Below are 15,633 nucleotides of genomic sequence, written 5' to 3'. Positions count from 1 at the left end.
GATCGCTACGCTTTATAAAACAAAAAGAAAAACGGCTCTAAAAAGACGACACGATCGTACTGCGCGCTCTTCTTTTTCTTTCTCTCTTTCTCTCTTATACACACACACACAAAATGTAAGATAAGATAATGATCTCTAATACACTCTAGAAAATAAAAAAATAAATAATGTTGCAGACTGCGTCACACAATGTCGCATATTCATATCATCATTATCATTCTCTTAACTAGTGCATTATATTTAAATTGTTTAAAGTAACTCATATATATATATATATATATATATATATATATATATATATATACACACGCATAATATTATACTATAGCGTCAGATACATGTATGTGTGTACATCATGAAATCCCTCGATCGAGTTTAATTTCGTTATCGCGTATTCTTAATTTTTACGAATGAATTTATCCGAAAATAAACCCGGTCAGAGGGACTGTATAAAGAGAGATAGGGTGATTGCACACGCGTCGGGACCCGACGGAGAGGGGCGTTTCTCACGACCGATTCGCGCGCGATATATATCGTCGTTCACGCGTCGTATATGCAGGTAGTGCGTACACGCATTCGCGATACCGCGACGAAAAGAAGCCGGGTTCTCTCGTTCTTCTGGGAGCGTTATTATCGTATTGTTTCGTGCGGTTTTCGAATACATACACGCGACTATATTTTATTCTCGCAATTTTTTTTTTCATCGTCTCGTAACGATATATTGGAATATTGTAATTTTGTACAATGTACACATAGAGAGATCTGTATTGGTCGGTATCTGTTGTAAATAAAATCGATTTCGAAATTGTTGCGTTTTTTCCATTGCGACTTGTAGGAATTGTTGCAAATTACAGCGCAAGTTACATCACGCGTGAATAAACACGTTCTAGTACTGCCTGTAATTAATATCAGAGATCGTCTTATTTTTTTTAATCAAGTGTACTTGTCAGTGCGTCTGCGAGAAAGGAAAGACTAACAGTATAGTCGTCTAGAAAAATGACGGCTACCGAGGAAACGGAGCCGTTGATATCCACGACGCCGACGACTTCCGCGGGTAAAAGTCACAGGATCACTTATCATACAATCTCCTTTGTAAGTACTATAAGTAAAAACGATGCAATTTTATATTTATTTTGCAAATGTAAACGATGACAAGTCAAATCGAAATCATTTTCAGTCGGATCATTTACCGCGAATTTTCTTCGAACTTATCTTTTATCTTTATATATTTCTTTCTCAGACGTATGCCGTAATATTCCGTAATATCTCTCTTAAAAGAATCAATGACATTTACATCTAATATGGCTTCGTTCCAGTCTCCGATTCAAACGAGAGTTTGATTGCGTGAGCAAAGTTATAATTCGAGCAAAATCAATAAATTTCATTACAAATTAAGCATTCTATTTTTGTATATAAAATCAATTTTTTTTCTTTATCTCTAACAAATATATCATCGAGGCGGTTAAAATTTTTTAGTAAATCCATGATAAACTTTTGGTATTTTTGCAATGTGTTATTATTTATAATAAAATATGTAGAGAAAAAAAATGGAAGTTCTATTGTTATAGGAAGCAAACGAAAGAGATAGATTGCATGACGGAAGCCCCGAGAACTCCTTTAGTCTAAAACCGATTTCGAGTGCACCGATAGGCGTGAATTTCAACAACGAAATCTCCATCAACAGAATTACCTACGCGTGGAGCGACGTGAATGTTTATTATAGCACGAAAACCGACAGGATTTGGGATCAGTTGATGTTTAGACCTCGAAAGTCCATCGCACAAAAGCACATATTAAAAGATGGTAAAAAGAAACGAAACAAACGAAAATAGCTGCATTTCTTTTTTCTATCAGCGATTAGCGAATTTCCCGGCTTTTATATATGTAATCATATATAAATATATGAATATATAATTATATACACATATGCATAATATGTGCATATATGCATACTCTGTATTCATTTATAAAAGACAAAGAACAATTAAAAAATAATTTTAAGAATAATATTTGCATTGTTTTTTTTTAAAGTTTGCGATTAATATGTATATATATGTATAGAAAAAGATATACATAAAGACAGAATATTATATTAATTTAATCGTAAAATTAGTTTGTTTTTTTTTAAATAATGCAATAATTATTTTCCAATTATTCTTCTTATATCATTATCTTATATCATGTATATCAATATAAAATTATAAATATATAGAATTATATATTTATATATGATTATCCATGGATTTTGTGTGTTTTCAGGTTTGCAGATTGCGCGTGTGTATCTACAGAACTTTTACCGTATTTCGGCAAATAAATCGGCATTTTTTTTTAAGTGTGCGGAGCGGCATATCCCGGCGAATTGCTCGTAATCATGGGTGCATCGGGTGCAGGCAAGACGACTTTACTAAACGCGCTGACATTTCGCACAACACGTGGGGTATCCGCGACCGGTCTAATGGCCGCCAACGATCGAAGAATATCACCGGGCGTTCTCACCTCGAGGATGGCTTACGTGCAGCAGGACGATTTATTTATCGGCACATTGACGGTGACGGAGCACCTAATGTTTCAGGCGATGGTGCGAATGGATCGTCACATATCTCGTCACCAGAGAATCAAGCGGGTCAATGAAGTCATCGACGAGGTAATGCAACTGCGCATTTTATTAAAAATTAATAAATTTATTAATTCATTTTTATTAATTTATTAATTTTAAATTTTAAATGCATTTAAAATCTATTAAAAATTAGTTATTGTAAGATAACTCTTTTAATTGTATCAATCGTTATGAATACTTGGAATAAATATTGTCAATTCAATATTTCTTTTGTAAGCAGCTTGCCCTTTCGAAATGTCGAAACACCACGATAGGAATACCCGGTAAAGTGAAGGGTCTTTCGGGCGGTGAGATGAAAAGATTGTCCTTCGCTTCCGAAGTACTGACTGATCCTCCGCTGATGTTCTGTGATGAACCGACATCCGGCTTGGATTCCTTCATGGCTCATCAGGTTGTTTCCATCTTGAAGACTTTGGCGGGTGAGTGAGCAATGAAAGCTGCCAGCAAAGTTACCTTGTGGTATAAGATATAAACAAATTCCAACAGCAAGTGGTAAAACAATCGTCGTCACTTTACATCAACCTTCGTCGGAGCTGTTTGTTCTATTTGACAAAATTCTATTGATGGCCGAAGGAAGAGTCGCCTTCATGGGTACAGCCGCGCAAGCTTGTGCCTTCTTCAAAACGTAAGTTCAGCAAATGAATCATTAAACTTTATCAGATTCGTATTTTTAAAAATGAAAGCTCGTCTGTTACGATATATAATCTCTTTCAGGCTTGGCGCAGCTTGTCCCAGCAATTACAATCCTGCAGATTACTTCGTGCAAATGTTGGCTGTGGTACCAGGACGCGAGTTGGCCTGCAGACACGCTATCAAAACGACGTGCGACACCTTTCGGAGCAGTGAATACGGAAGAAAGATCATTACAGAAGCAGAAACAGTTCATGGCGAATTCGAGAATTCCCCCAAGTATCATTCCAAAGGGCAGTCGCCTTACAAGGCGAGCTGGTGCGAGCAGTTTCGCGCGGTTCTATGGCGTTCCTGGTTGTCAGTGATCAAGGAACCACTTCTCATCAAAGTTCGCCTCTTACAGACCGTAGTACGTTTCCCTCCCAAACATGACATAACATTTATAACATCAATCAATTCTACGAAGACGTAGATATAGAAAGGAACGAATTTGAATTTTTTGTCGTAGATGATCTCGCTATTGATCGGTGTCACTTACTTCGGCCAGCGAATCGATCTGGACGGCGTGATGAATATCAATGGCGCTCTATTCATTTTCCTCAGCTGTATGACTTTCCAGAACGTCTTCGCTGTCATTAATGTGAGATTTCGAGTCGCGTTTGCAATTTTTATTTTAAATCTTATCAGAGAAAATACTTAAAAGATCGACTAAGATCGAAATGTATTCGTACGCAGGTATTCTGCGCCGAATTACCGGTGTTCCTTCGCGAGCACAGAAATGGCATGTATCGCACCGACGTCTACTTCATCTGTAAAACGCTGGCGGAAGCGCCGATATTCTTAGCGATACCGTTGATGTTCACCATAATCGTTTATCCCATGATCGGTCTCTATCCTGATGTGAGGCATTTCTTTGTCGCCGCCGCTGTGTTGATTCTCGTGGCCAACGTGTCGACCTCGTTCGGTAAATCACACCTTTTGAAAAAAAGGTTTTATATATAATCAAATATAAATATAAATAATTATATATAAGATATAAGATAAATATAATAAGAATGATTGAAAAATAATTATATAGAAAAATTTTATACATTATTATATATATATTTATATTTGATTTATATATAGTTTTTTCTCGGGCAAGAGATAGCTTTAAATGGGATACGTGTCTCGCGTGCTCGCATTCAATCTCTTTATTTCATTCATAGGCTATCTGATATCCTGTATCAGCAACAGCGTGACTACGGCTCTCTCCATTGGGCCTCCGGTGATAATACCGTTCTTGCTGTTCGGTGGCTTCTTCCTAAACACGGCGTAAGTATTGCGAGTTATTCCCGACACGAATATTCAAGATATAACTGATCGACGTATTCGTACGACAGGTCCGTGCCGTCCTATTTTTTCTGGTTCTCATATTTGTCCTGGTTCCGTTATGGTAACGAGGCTCTTTTGGTCAACCAATGGTCAGAAATCGACTCTATAGACTGCACTGCAAGCAACGTCACGTGTCCGAAATCGGGACGCACCGTTCTTCAAATTTACAATTTCAGGGAGGAGAACTTCCCCATGGACATCCTCTGCTTGTTCGCGCTTATCGCGGCGTTCCGTCTCCTGGCGTTTTTCGCCTTACTGTCAAAAACTCGCCGTGCGAAGTAACGCATATCATTGTCTTATGAAAGAACAATTTTCGGCCTTATTGCATGTGTAATATATTTCTATAATAAATAATTTTAACAATAAATAATTTTAAAAGACAAGTCGCAAATGTAGATTGTACTTTTTTTTTAAATTTACAAACACGAAGACGATTAGACGGATAATTTACGAGTCTTGAGGCTGTCGATGACGCATGCCAACCGCAAAAAAGCAATGTAATAGGAACTGGAAGAAACGCACCTCCCCGACTGTAACTACCATATCTATGTGACGGCGTTTCCTGTATCGGGGTTGACCGCTCTTTCACTTTCGTCTAGATACTATTACAAACCGGTTGCCATGCATACCGTGCGACCACACGTACGGGGGAGATATATATATATATAAGGCGTAAGAGACAATCTTGGAGACCTTCGAGAGAACGCGTCGTAAGAAAAAAGCTCAAGATCTACATTCATTACGTTTGTTGATATTATTCGCGGCCTGCTGATTAAGCCGAGATTGTCATTCGGCTGGAAATAGGCAATGCGATACGCGAAAGATATGCCATTGTTGTCTAATGCCGATCGTTGAAAACAACGCGTGACAATTCCAATAGCGAATCGGCTCGACTACGTGTAGGGTTTCGGTTTTTGATTACCGTGAGGCCTGAGTCACGAACCAAGTGGACAATTTCCGGAAGCCGTGGGGTGGGTGTCTTACGCGAATAAGCTATATTGATTTGCAAACGTTACCGGTGTCAGATTACACACCGGTCATTGGTCTACCTTAATTTCAATATCGATTAGAAAAATTTAACGCTGTAATCTTGCATTCTAAAAAAATTAATAGAGAAGAAGAGAGAATTAGTTTGATAAAAATCAATATAATTAACAATATATTTGAAACGTTATATGTAAAAAAAAAAAACAATATATGTTTGAAGTTTTTTTCGTGGGTAAATTTTATAGAGAATTTTCGATATTAAATATAATCGTTGGCGATCAGATCGGTGATATTCGACTACGAAGAGAGCCGAAGAAGGGAAGCGAAGTACTCAGGTGCATCGAGTGGTGGTAGTAAATGCGACACGACGCCTGTAAGAGTCTCGCTTGCTTTTAGTTGCCGATCTCCGTCTCGCGTCGCGGTTTCTTATTCTTCGCATTTGTCGTCGAAGCTTTCAAAATCAGTGCATCAATTATCGTGAGCGAAAGATACTTGCCTTTTTAAAGGAGAAAATTATTTATGTCATTTTTAAACACTGTTTTCTTTCATCTCTCTCTTCCTCTCGTATATCAAGGGCGACGTACGAGAAGTGCGAAATGCTCTCTTGGCAAAATTTGTCCGTTTATGCGATGGATCGAAACCGACGCACCATAAGCAAGCAGCTCATCAGTAATGGTATTTAACACACTTGTATTATATGAAACAGAATAAACAAGAACATCATGATGTGACACTTAATTATTCCTTTTTTTTAGTTCGAGGTGTCGTACGGCCCGGCGAGCTAACTGCGATCTTGGGAGGCAGGTAAGTTATTTACAATCATCAACGTATTGCGATCAACTGGCGTATCGTTCCTTATTGAAATTGAAATTCTTTCTTCTTCCCTTCATAACATAGCGGTGCTGGGAAGAGCTCGCTGATGACGGCGCTGGCATTTCGCACAGGATGTAAGTAGAACTTTTTCAATCTTCGGCTATTTTTTTAAAAGAAAAACAACTCGAAAAACTGGTCTTTTGCTTGCGAATTGACAGCCGATATCGTTGTGCACGGCGACGTTTGCGTCGATGGTGTATCAGCTACCTCGTCATACATGAGACGTCACAGTGGCTTCATGTACCAGGAGGACATGTTTATCGAGACGATGACTGTGCTTGAGCATATCTGGTTTATGGTAAACTTAAGTTTTTTTTTTTTTTCTTTCAAGCGTTTCACATTTTCAAGGTAAATCTCTGTCAGGCTAGGATGAAACTAGACGGAAGAATTCACGTGTCTAACATTCGACTGAAGATCGATCGTTTGCTGAGGGACGTGGGTCTAATGGAGAGACGCGATGTTCGCATCGGCGGCATTGACGACTGCAAAGTTCTCTCGGGAGGAGAAAAGAAGAGATTGGCCTTTGCTACTGAAGTATGTATTACATTTCTATACGCGTTTATTTTCATTTAATCGAATTTTTAACTTTGTACAAAATTTCTCCTGACAGCTGTTGACAGATCCTAAAATACTCTTCTTAGATGAACCCACGACGGGACAAGACGCGCATTCGGCCGGCGTCATCGTCTCGCACATGATGTCTTTTGCGTCGAGAAATCGCACGATCTTGTGTACCATACATCAACCGAGTTCTGTCATCTTTGACAGCTTCCATCGTATAATCCTTCTAGCTGGTGGTAGAGTGGCATTTGCTGGTACCGCTACGCAAGCAATACAATTTTTCTCTAAGTATGTATTCTCTTAAATTGAATTGAAGTGAAAATGATTACTGATTAAAGCAGCGATAAGAATAAAAAATACTCATACTTTACTCATTTGTCTTAAGTGTCACTGATTATAAGAAAGAGATTTCATTGAAAAATCAGCCAGCACCATCAATTGTGATTTTTTTTCAATCAGATTTTAAAAAATATAAAATATAAAAAATACATATAAAATATATTTACGTTTATATATTTTGTAATTTTTTTATCTCATTTAATTTACTTCTTATGACTCGATGTAATTATTTTTCCTTCCTAATCGCTATAAAGGATGCTGTCCTAAAAAATATTAACGTAAAATATTGTTATTGCTATTCGTAGACAAGGCTACGAGTGTCCACGCAATTATAACCCGGCCGATTTCCTGGTAGCGACCCTAGCAATCTCTTCCGGCGACGCGGACGGTAGCGGAAAAATCGCGCAGAAGATTTGCGATGCGTATCTCACGAGCGGAGCGTGCAACGAAATCGACGTCACGCTGCAATTGGAGATCGATACCATTCGATTGCGACGCGTAAGCAATTGCGAAAATAATTAATAAATGTTAAAAGAAAGAAATAATTGAAAAGACTTTCTATTATACCTTATCTGTTTGTTTCAGACCAAGCGAGATACTTGCGAATTACGCTCCTTGTAAGTACTTTTTTTGGTAAAAAATATATCGAAAGTAAATCGAATCGCGAATATATTGATATATAAATATAGAGGAAAACCTGATGATTTAATTATGCGATTTAATGTAGCAAGGAACCGCGCTGCTGGCTTCAATTTTATTGGCTAATTCATCGCGGATTTCTGCAAGTTCTGCGGGATCCTTCGATACAATTAATTAAGATACTGCAGAAGATCGTAAGTAATTGGAAAAATAATTTTTTTTCTGTCTTAAAACACTTTTAAAATATAATTTAAATATCCGGTGATTTTAAGACACTTTATATATAATTAATAAAAAATATATATACCTTCAATTAAAATCTTAATGTAGAATACGTTCAAAAGAAATTTTGCGTAGATAAAAAAAAATTAATAAATCATGTCTTTGATCGCAGAGCGTGGCGACCGTCGCCGGCCTGTGTTTCATCGGCGCCATCGACTTCGATCAATTGGGCATCCAAGCCGTGGAGGGTGTCATATATCTCTTGGTGTGCGAGAACACGTTCTCTCCCATGTATGCGATCTTATCCTTGATCCCGCAGGAGTTCCCGCTTCTGGTTCGCGAGTACAAGGCGGGCATGTATCCCGTTCATCTTTATTACGCGGCGCGAATGATATCATTGGTGAGATTCCTTTTTCTCATTTCTTCCAAAAATCGTGCGCATTGAGCATTCGGAAATTTTTAGATACCGGGTCTGCTGGTGGAACCGGTGCTGTTCGCCACGATAATATACTGGATTGCGGGACTGCGTCCCACGATCGACGCTTTCGGCTCGACTATCCTGGTGGTTATATTCACGATGAATGTATCTATCGCTTGCGGTAAGCAAGGAGTACCGCTGATCGTCCTAATGATCTAGATTCATTCAACTTATGGAACTCTTACATTTCTTAGGATGCTTCTTCTCGGCCGTCTACGAAAGCGTGCCACTGGCAATGGCCTATCTGGTACCTTTCGATTATGTTCTCATGATGACCATGGGTCCTTTTATCAAACTCAGGTATTTATCATTGTTACAAGTAAATTTTAATACATTTCTTGTTAATTTTCAAATCTATTATTAAAAGGAATATGAATGAAAAACTCTTCTTTTTCTAAACGAGAAAGAATTATTATTTAAATCGTGCGTGGCAACAATTTTATCACAATTTTAATTAGAATTTTATTTTCAATTATTTTGACGAATTTTTTATGCACAGTCCTAATACAAGTAGACTCTTTCTTTTTATTCCACGATTATATCTAGAATCTTTCTATATTTTTTTATCGATTTCTTTGTTCGATAATTGACAGTTCATTACCCGTGTACATGCGATGGGTAAGATATTTCTCCTGGTTGCTACACTCGACAGAAGCTCTCACTATTATCCAATGGAAAGGCGTGCACAACATATGTAAGTTACACCGGGCGTCAACATACACATATTTTTTTACAAGATGTAATGTACAACGATCTCTTTGCTGTAAACAGCCTGCGAAACAGTCGAGCTACCCTGCTTAACCGAAGGAACCGAGGTGCTGGACCGCTACGATTTCGACGAGCGCAATTTTTGGCCCGATATCATCCTCATGGCTGTTATTTACGTCATCTTCCATTTGTTGGCTTATGTTTTTTTGTGGAAGCGATGCAGATCGAAGTAAAAAATTAAAAAAAAAAGTGACTGAAAAAGTGATATATAACTTTATTACTTATGGCTTTTAGGAAGTGTGCCCTAATCAGGATTCTTGTCGCGATGTGGTTTTTAGATTAAAAATTATAAGCAAAAATTAAAAAATATTAAAAATGATAAATAATTTATTCTCTTCCCCGAATACCGATTATCCTATGCACACTATATATATATTAAATATTATTAATACAAAATATATAATTAATATAAATATTAATAAAAAAAATATTTTATTAATATGATTATGTATACTATATATTGTTATCGACATAAAATGTTTGCGGTTATATACTTCGCGATTTTGCCAGCAGATTGCGAGACCGATCCGTCCGAATGGAACCAACCGTCGGGCATTCTCCATCTGGTGGAAAGTTTATGGCGAGAGCGGCGGTCTCTCGATTTCTCTCTCTCTCTCTCTCTCTCTCTCTCTCTCTCTCTCTGTCTCAGAGGCTCAGAGCGAGTCTGGCCATGTTACTGGCACGGCACCGTCGCTCATCGCGCGAGGTAGTTCTTCGGTTATCGTAGTTCCGCGGCGACGACGACGACGTCGTACATCCCAACTCGCGAGACTCGATATATACGTAGTGCGATCCTCATTCCGGACCCAATAACCGCGTCATGTGCGTGTTCCTAGTGTCGCGGAATTGAGACTCTCTCCGTGTGTCAGAAGGCAGGCCAGAAGGAAAGGAGGATCGCGAGGAGAGGCTCGAGAGACTCGACCAGACTCGGCGCTTATAATGCATCCCGGAACGGCGGCCGCAGCTCGCCGCCGATGCGCTCGTGGGCTCCGGAAGAAGCGCGAGGCCAGGTCGAGTCCCCGATCCAACAACGACGTCGCCGTCGGACGTGGATGAGAAGAGGCGTCTCGCGTCTTCGTGTGCCAGCGGAGGCGCTGCGAACGGCCGCGAATAGCGCGTGATATTTTCTCTACGAGGTAACGTACGTCCGTGTATTATAGATAGAGCGATACGGAGCAGAAACGACTCCGAGAAATTTCCCGCCGATCTCTCTTTCCTAAACCCTCTCCTCCGATTGTTATCTCGACGCGCGTGAATCCCATTTTCCTTTCCTTTTATTTTATTTTATTTTTTTTTTTTTTGTACACTCGACCTCCGCGATCGCATACGCGATACAGATGTGGGGCACGCACATATACACCGTGTATCTTTTGGAAAATGCAGTCTCTGCGCGATTTTGTTTCTTTTTCGCTCCCAAATGCTTCAAATGAACCTTCTTAGTCGATTAATTTTGTTTGCACAGAGTCACATAATTATTAGAATATTGGAGAAGGAGACTTTTAATTATTTTTTAAAGTCTCATTTTTGTATAAAGTATTCCAACACGTCCGACACGTCTCTCGCGTATGAAATGTATACATGTGTCCGGCGTATTGTCAACTTGACATATCGCGAGACAGATATAATTTTCAATCTTCGCTCGCGGAAATACAAACAATGTAAAGCGCATCTCTAGCCGTCCAATTTTCGGAAGAATGCACGCGCGCATTGAAAGCTGTTTATCGGAAACCGATCACGATGACGGATATCGCTCCGAAATAATAAACGAAGTGACTGATATGAGCATGTATGCATTCGCACACGTAGAATGCATCGAAGGGTACGTGATGCATGGCTCGTTGTTTTACAAGCTCGATTTCACGAAACAAAAGTTAAATTTTGAAGTGAAAAAAAAAAAACGATAAAAAGACATAAAAAGAGCATCAACTATTTCGTACGTTCCAGCTGCTATTAAAACCATATCATATCACGTTTTATATTGTATATCTTAATTATTAATAATTTTTTAGATAGGAATCTAGCCATTACACGATGTGACAGATTGTGCATTTTGCTTAACTTTACCATCTAAATACCTTTGTTGCTTTGGACAGTGCAGAAAAATGAATAAAAAAATTCGAGGGGATAGGTACTGTCAAAATTTTAAACTCACTTTTTTATAGAATCACATTATGTAATTCTTTAAATCGATTTTCCACTGAAATTGTTGAAATATGTGATGATAAAAATCCAATGACTTGCGAGATAAATCATTTTCCTATATTTTTCTTTTTTTTTCCGATATATACATATTTGAACATAAAATATGAAATATCTCGTAAAGAGTATATTAGCTTGGTACGAGTTAAATAAAAATCAGATAGCATTAGAACATTTCATTTTTATATTCGTTTCGCTCAACGGCAGTTTCCAGTCTGATCGTGGTGTCCTCGCATCGATCGAAATTATCAGTCGATGGGTGTGTCGTGTATGTACATGTGTGTGTGCGTGTGTGTGTGTGTGTGCATATTTTTCCACATTAAAAATTTGAGATAAACTCGCGACGCGATTAAATATCTACCCGATGTCGATTTTTTATCAAAATAGCAATAGTGTATGAAAGTATATATCGGAAATAAAAAATAAGAAAAAAATCTGAAAAAATTTATAACAACAAAACGCTCTCGCTTTTTTTGCGTTATTATAAATTTTTTCTCGCCCTTCAATCATATATAACCGTAGCATAAATGGCTTCGTAGCTGGATATGCGTGTCTACACGCGACCATTGCATTGCTCCATTGCGGTTTCCATATATATATTTCTTTTTTCTCGTTCTCGTAAGAAACGCGACTACCCGTCGAGGAGAAAAGCCGACCACAGTTTTACGGCAATTACTAGTCGAGGTATTCGTGCAGCCGTATATTTTTAATAATCGATATAAAAAGAAGCATATACAGACTCAGTTTTAGCAGGAAGGCAAACCGACATAGAGTCGAAACTCCACTAAGGTAAGCTCTATTCTTGGCACTTCTCTTCTGGCTATCAATCTCATTCCGCTGACAAATGCGCAAAATGAAAATATCATTACGCTGCTTGCACTATTGATAGATAAAGTTGTGAATAATGCATGCCAGCGTCTGTCCTTCACTCGCTCTCTCACTCTACATAACGGCGATGTGTGCGGTAAATGTGAAGGGTAAGGGAGCGGCGCAAGGAAACGATACGCAGATTGATATAAAAGTGCTAAGAATAGGGATGTTGAGAGTACGGAGGGTTCGATTATATCTTCACTTCTCAGCGATTTAATGCTGCACTTATCAGACTTGATATTACTTGGATCGATCTAGTTAAATTGCTCACCGGAAACTCGCGCATTCTCCTTTACATATTAAATCGACTTGTGCTTCTCAAAAGTTCCTCTCCTGTGATTTTCTTGGACGAATTGTATAATCTAAATTGCAAAATATAGTAATAAAATAAAATATATTATAAAATAATAGTAAAATATATATTTTTTTTTCTCATTATGTAGTTGCGCTATTAAATCTGTTTCACTTTTTATTTTTATTACTCTCTCTTTCTTCTCTTTCAGAGCGCGGTTAAGATTATCATCTTTATTACTTTTCTCACACAATACAATTACGTTCTGCTATTGTGCACGCTTGTAAGCTATTAAATCCGTACCATTCCTATTTTCTTTATTACTTCTCTCTCACGCGCGGTGCGGTTGAAGAAAATTAGATTAGGATGCTCCCATAAACATGACATCTTGTGGTCTGTTGATATCGATATAGTTTAACACATTTTGCTTTGAAGTGTCAGTTCAATTTATATGTGAGTAAATAGCTCGCGTTTAAATTTTTAAATAGATACTTTGCACGAAAATATCTCGCGTTAAATAGTTCAGTTTTATAATAAAAGAATAGAGGGAGACAGATAATGTTCGTAACAATGTCTATTTTTATAAATAAAGATGAAAAAAAAATTTAATCTTTTTATATTTTAAACTTGCATCAATATGTAATTTCTAATATTTCTCTCATATTTCCCCTTATGATTTTTAACGCGTATATTTTAGTTTCGAAAAACAATTTTTCAGATTTCAATGTCCATGCTTTTTTAAAAAAGATCGTTTTTAAAAGAAAACAAAACTATAATCTAATAGAATATTGTAATACAATTTCTTATAAAAACAGCTTTCTCTTGGTGAGTGATAAATTTTTATTCTAAACTTTAACTTTTCAATTAGGAACTCTAGAGTTGAAATGGTATGCTGGTTTGTATTTTAATTTTTTATTTTTACTCATATTTACTCATTTTTACATGTAATATCGAGTAACATTTCACATCATGTTCACGCTAACTTGTCTTACGCATCGTCAACAGATCGCCTTTAAACGCCTCGTGTACCACAACTCGTAAATCGACTCGACGATATTCGAGTCTCTGTCTGTGATAAGCGTGTTTCTCCGACATACGTGCGTGCGTGCGTGCGTGCGTGCGCGCGCGATGCCTTTCGTTTCTCGCGTGAAACCACGTCAATTCGCTTAATGACGTTAATTCTGCGGATGCCAAGATGTCGTTCAAGAGAGAACTACCAGCGCGGATCCTCGATCGTACGAGGTCGAAGTAAATAGCCGGTCGCGATTCAATCGACAGAAAAATCGTCTAGAAATATTGCAATTATTAATCAATTTTTTGTGAGCAAATTAAAATTAAGAAGCGCAGAAAAAGGAGGATTTTAAACAATCTTCTGTTTTTATATTAGATTCCTGCTCGAGAAGTTTGATAAAATCAGATAAGAAGGATCGTGGTTTTCGCTTATAATTATCAGATTTTTTTATCTGATATGCTTTATCTGATAATTCCATCTTTTATCTTCTGTTTAATCTTCTTTTATCACATTAATATATATAATATTTTTAAAATTTGCTCAACGATAAAAAATCAACGATAATTTATTTTTTAAGATATCTCAATATTTTTAAGATACGATATTTCACCTTCATATTACGTATAATTTATGTAAATGTTATACAATTTTATACAAGGAATATTTTCGAATAGAGAACTAAGCATGCGAGAGACTTATGTCGACTCGTAAATTGTCGATTGGATCGAAAATCTCGCTTGTTGCTAAAGATGAGTCGACATATTATCAAACATCATGATTTATAAGATTCAGAAATTGATTTTATTTTATCCATCAATTCTTATTTTTCTCTCTTCCGACAATATTCTTGTTAAAAATCGCAATATTGGTCCGTTTCAGGACAAGGTGCAATGGCTGACGACCGAAATAACCACCGGGGCTTCGTTACACGGCAGTCACACGTGGTAAGTAACGTACCGCCGCATTAATCGCCAACAGATAGAGTCGCCGATTAGCAGTCACGTCTCTCTCTCTCTCTCTCTCTCCCGCTCGTTCTCCCTCGCTCTCACTCGATTCTCGAAACGCGGAATTCGATAATTTTAGAAAAGCCGCGGAGAGCGTAGACAGGACGGGGAAAACGCGATCTCGTCGTGCAATCGATCGTCTCTTCTGCGGAAATGCGAATTTTTAGATTGTTGTCGAGGATGCGTTCCACTCATCTCGCTTGCAGCAGCGGTTCTCATTCTCGCGATATCTTACGCGCCTTATGATAAGAAAGATTTGCCGCGAAATCCAGCGACATTCGGTTCTTACGATTAGAAATTTCCCCTGTTCTCGGGAACGCGTTGGCAATGACGGCGCGTTTGAGAAAGATCGGCGAAGCGCGTGCCTCGTCGAGAAACAGATCGACCGACGTGATTTATCGAGATGTCCGTTGACGTAAGAAGCTGTCGTCGAGAGACATTCGAGAGACGCCGGAACGGTCTCTCGAAAATTTAAGCGAAAGCCGTGTAATCCGCTCATGTGATCCGACATGGTCACTTATTCCTCGCTCGAGGAAAATAAATCAACGGGCGCGCCGAGAGTCTCCCGAAAAGATTTTCGATAAACCATCGAGCCGGAGAGTGCTCTGGGAGGGCGCGAGGAGGCAGTTTGCGTAAATAAGCAACTTAAAAATAGTCCGCCGACTGTTGTATCGGAGAGCAAATAAAGTCTACTCTCGCGACTTTAAAGAGACTTCATAAAGAGTAATGTTGTACAAATTTTCCAATTTTATTATAAATCTCTTCATA

The 15,633-nt window shown here is 38.1% G+C and overlaps 3 protein-coding genes across 11 annotated transcripts in view; all 3 read left to right on the top strand.

Annotated features, from left to right (window-relative positions):
- The first annotated feature begins 22 nt into the window (after positions 1-22).
- Positions 23-5,004, top strand: LOC126852332 (protein white). The gene is made up of 10 exons (XM_050597033.1): positions 23-1,092; positions 1,569-1,803; positions 2,334-2,644; positions 2,838-3,036; positions 3,104-3,242; positions 3,332-3,656; positions 3,756-3,887; positions 3,983-4,211; positions 4,456-4,561; positions 4,630-5,004. The coding sequence occupies exons 1-10, from the start codon at positions 997-999 to the stop codon at positions 4,901-4,903; spliced, it is 2,046 nt and encodes a 681-aa protein (XP_050452990.1). The 5' UTR covers positions 23-996; the 3' UTR covers positions 4,904-5,004.
- A 390-nt stretch (positions 5,005-5,394) lies between these two features.
- LOC126852337 (protein scarlet) lies at positions 5,395-9,797 on the top strand. 2 transcript variants are annotated; one of them, XM_050597050.1, is made up of 15 exons: positions 5,395-6,085; positions 6,183-6,283; positions 6,364-6,412; positions 6,506-6,555; positions 6,640-6,779; positions 6,845-7,015; positions 7,092-7,330; positions 7,687-7,879; positions 7,967-7,998; positions 8,109-8,214; positions 8,415-8,642; positions 8,706-8,841; positions 8,915-9,020; positions 9,314-9,414; positions 9,492-9,797. In XM_050597050.1, exons 2-15 carry the CDS (start codon positions 6,205-6,207, stop codon positions 9,659-9,661), a joined length of 1,800 nt encoding a protein of 599 aa, XP_050453007.1. In that variant the 5' UTR covers positions 5,395-6,085; positions 6,183-6,204; the 3' UTR covers positions 9,662-9,797. The 2 variants fall into 2 exon arrangements, with proteins under 2 accessions (XP_050453007.1, XP_050453006.1); XM_050597049.1 differs by having other exon boundaries at positions 5,395-6,283.
- Positions 9,798-10,140: 343 nt separating this feature from the next.
- The window catches only part of LOC126852311 (rho GTPase-activating protein 21), a 29,097-nt gene continuing 23,604 nt past the window's right edge, over positions 10,141-15,633 (top strand). For 3 of the 8 annotated variants that reach the window (XM_050596974.1, XM_050596973.1, XM_050596972.1), the window contains exons 1-2: positions 10,143-10,624; positions 14,741-14,805. In XM_050596974.1, coding sequence (XP_050452931.1) covers positions 14,752-14,805 — 54 coding nt within the window. In that variant the 5' untranslated portion in view covers positions 10,143-10,624; positions 14,741-14,751. Of the gene's footprint in view, positions 10,625-14,740; positions 14,806-15,633 lie in introns of all 8 variants that reach the window. The other 5 variants (XM_050596975.1, XM_050596978.1, XM_050596976.1 and 2 more) reach the window with 2 other exon arrangements.

This window comes from Cataglyphis hispanica, chromosome 10, assembly GCF_021464435.1.
Source record: "Cataglyphis hispanica isolate Lineage 1 chromosome 10, ULB_Chis1_1.0, whole genome shotgun sequence".
NCBI lineage: Eukaryota > Metazoa > Arthropoda > Insecta > Hymenoptera > Formicidae > Cataglyphis > Cataglyphis hispanica.
This window is presented reverse-complemented; position numbering and strand designations above follow the sequence as displayed.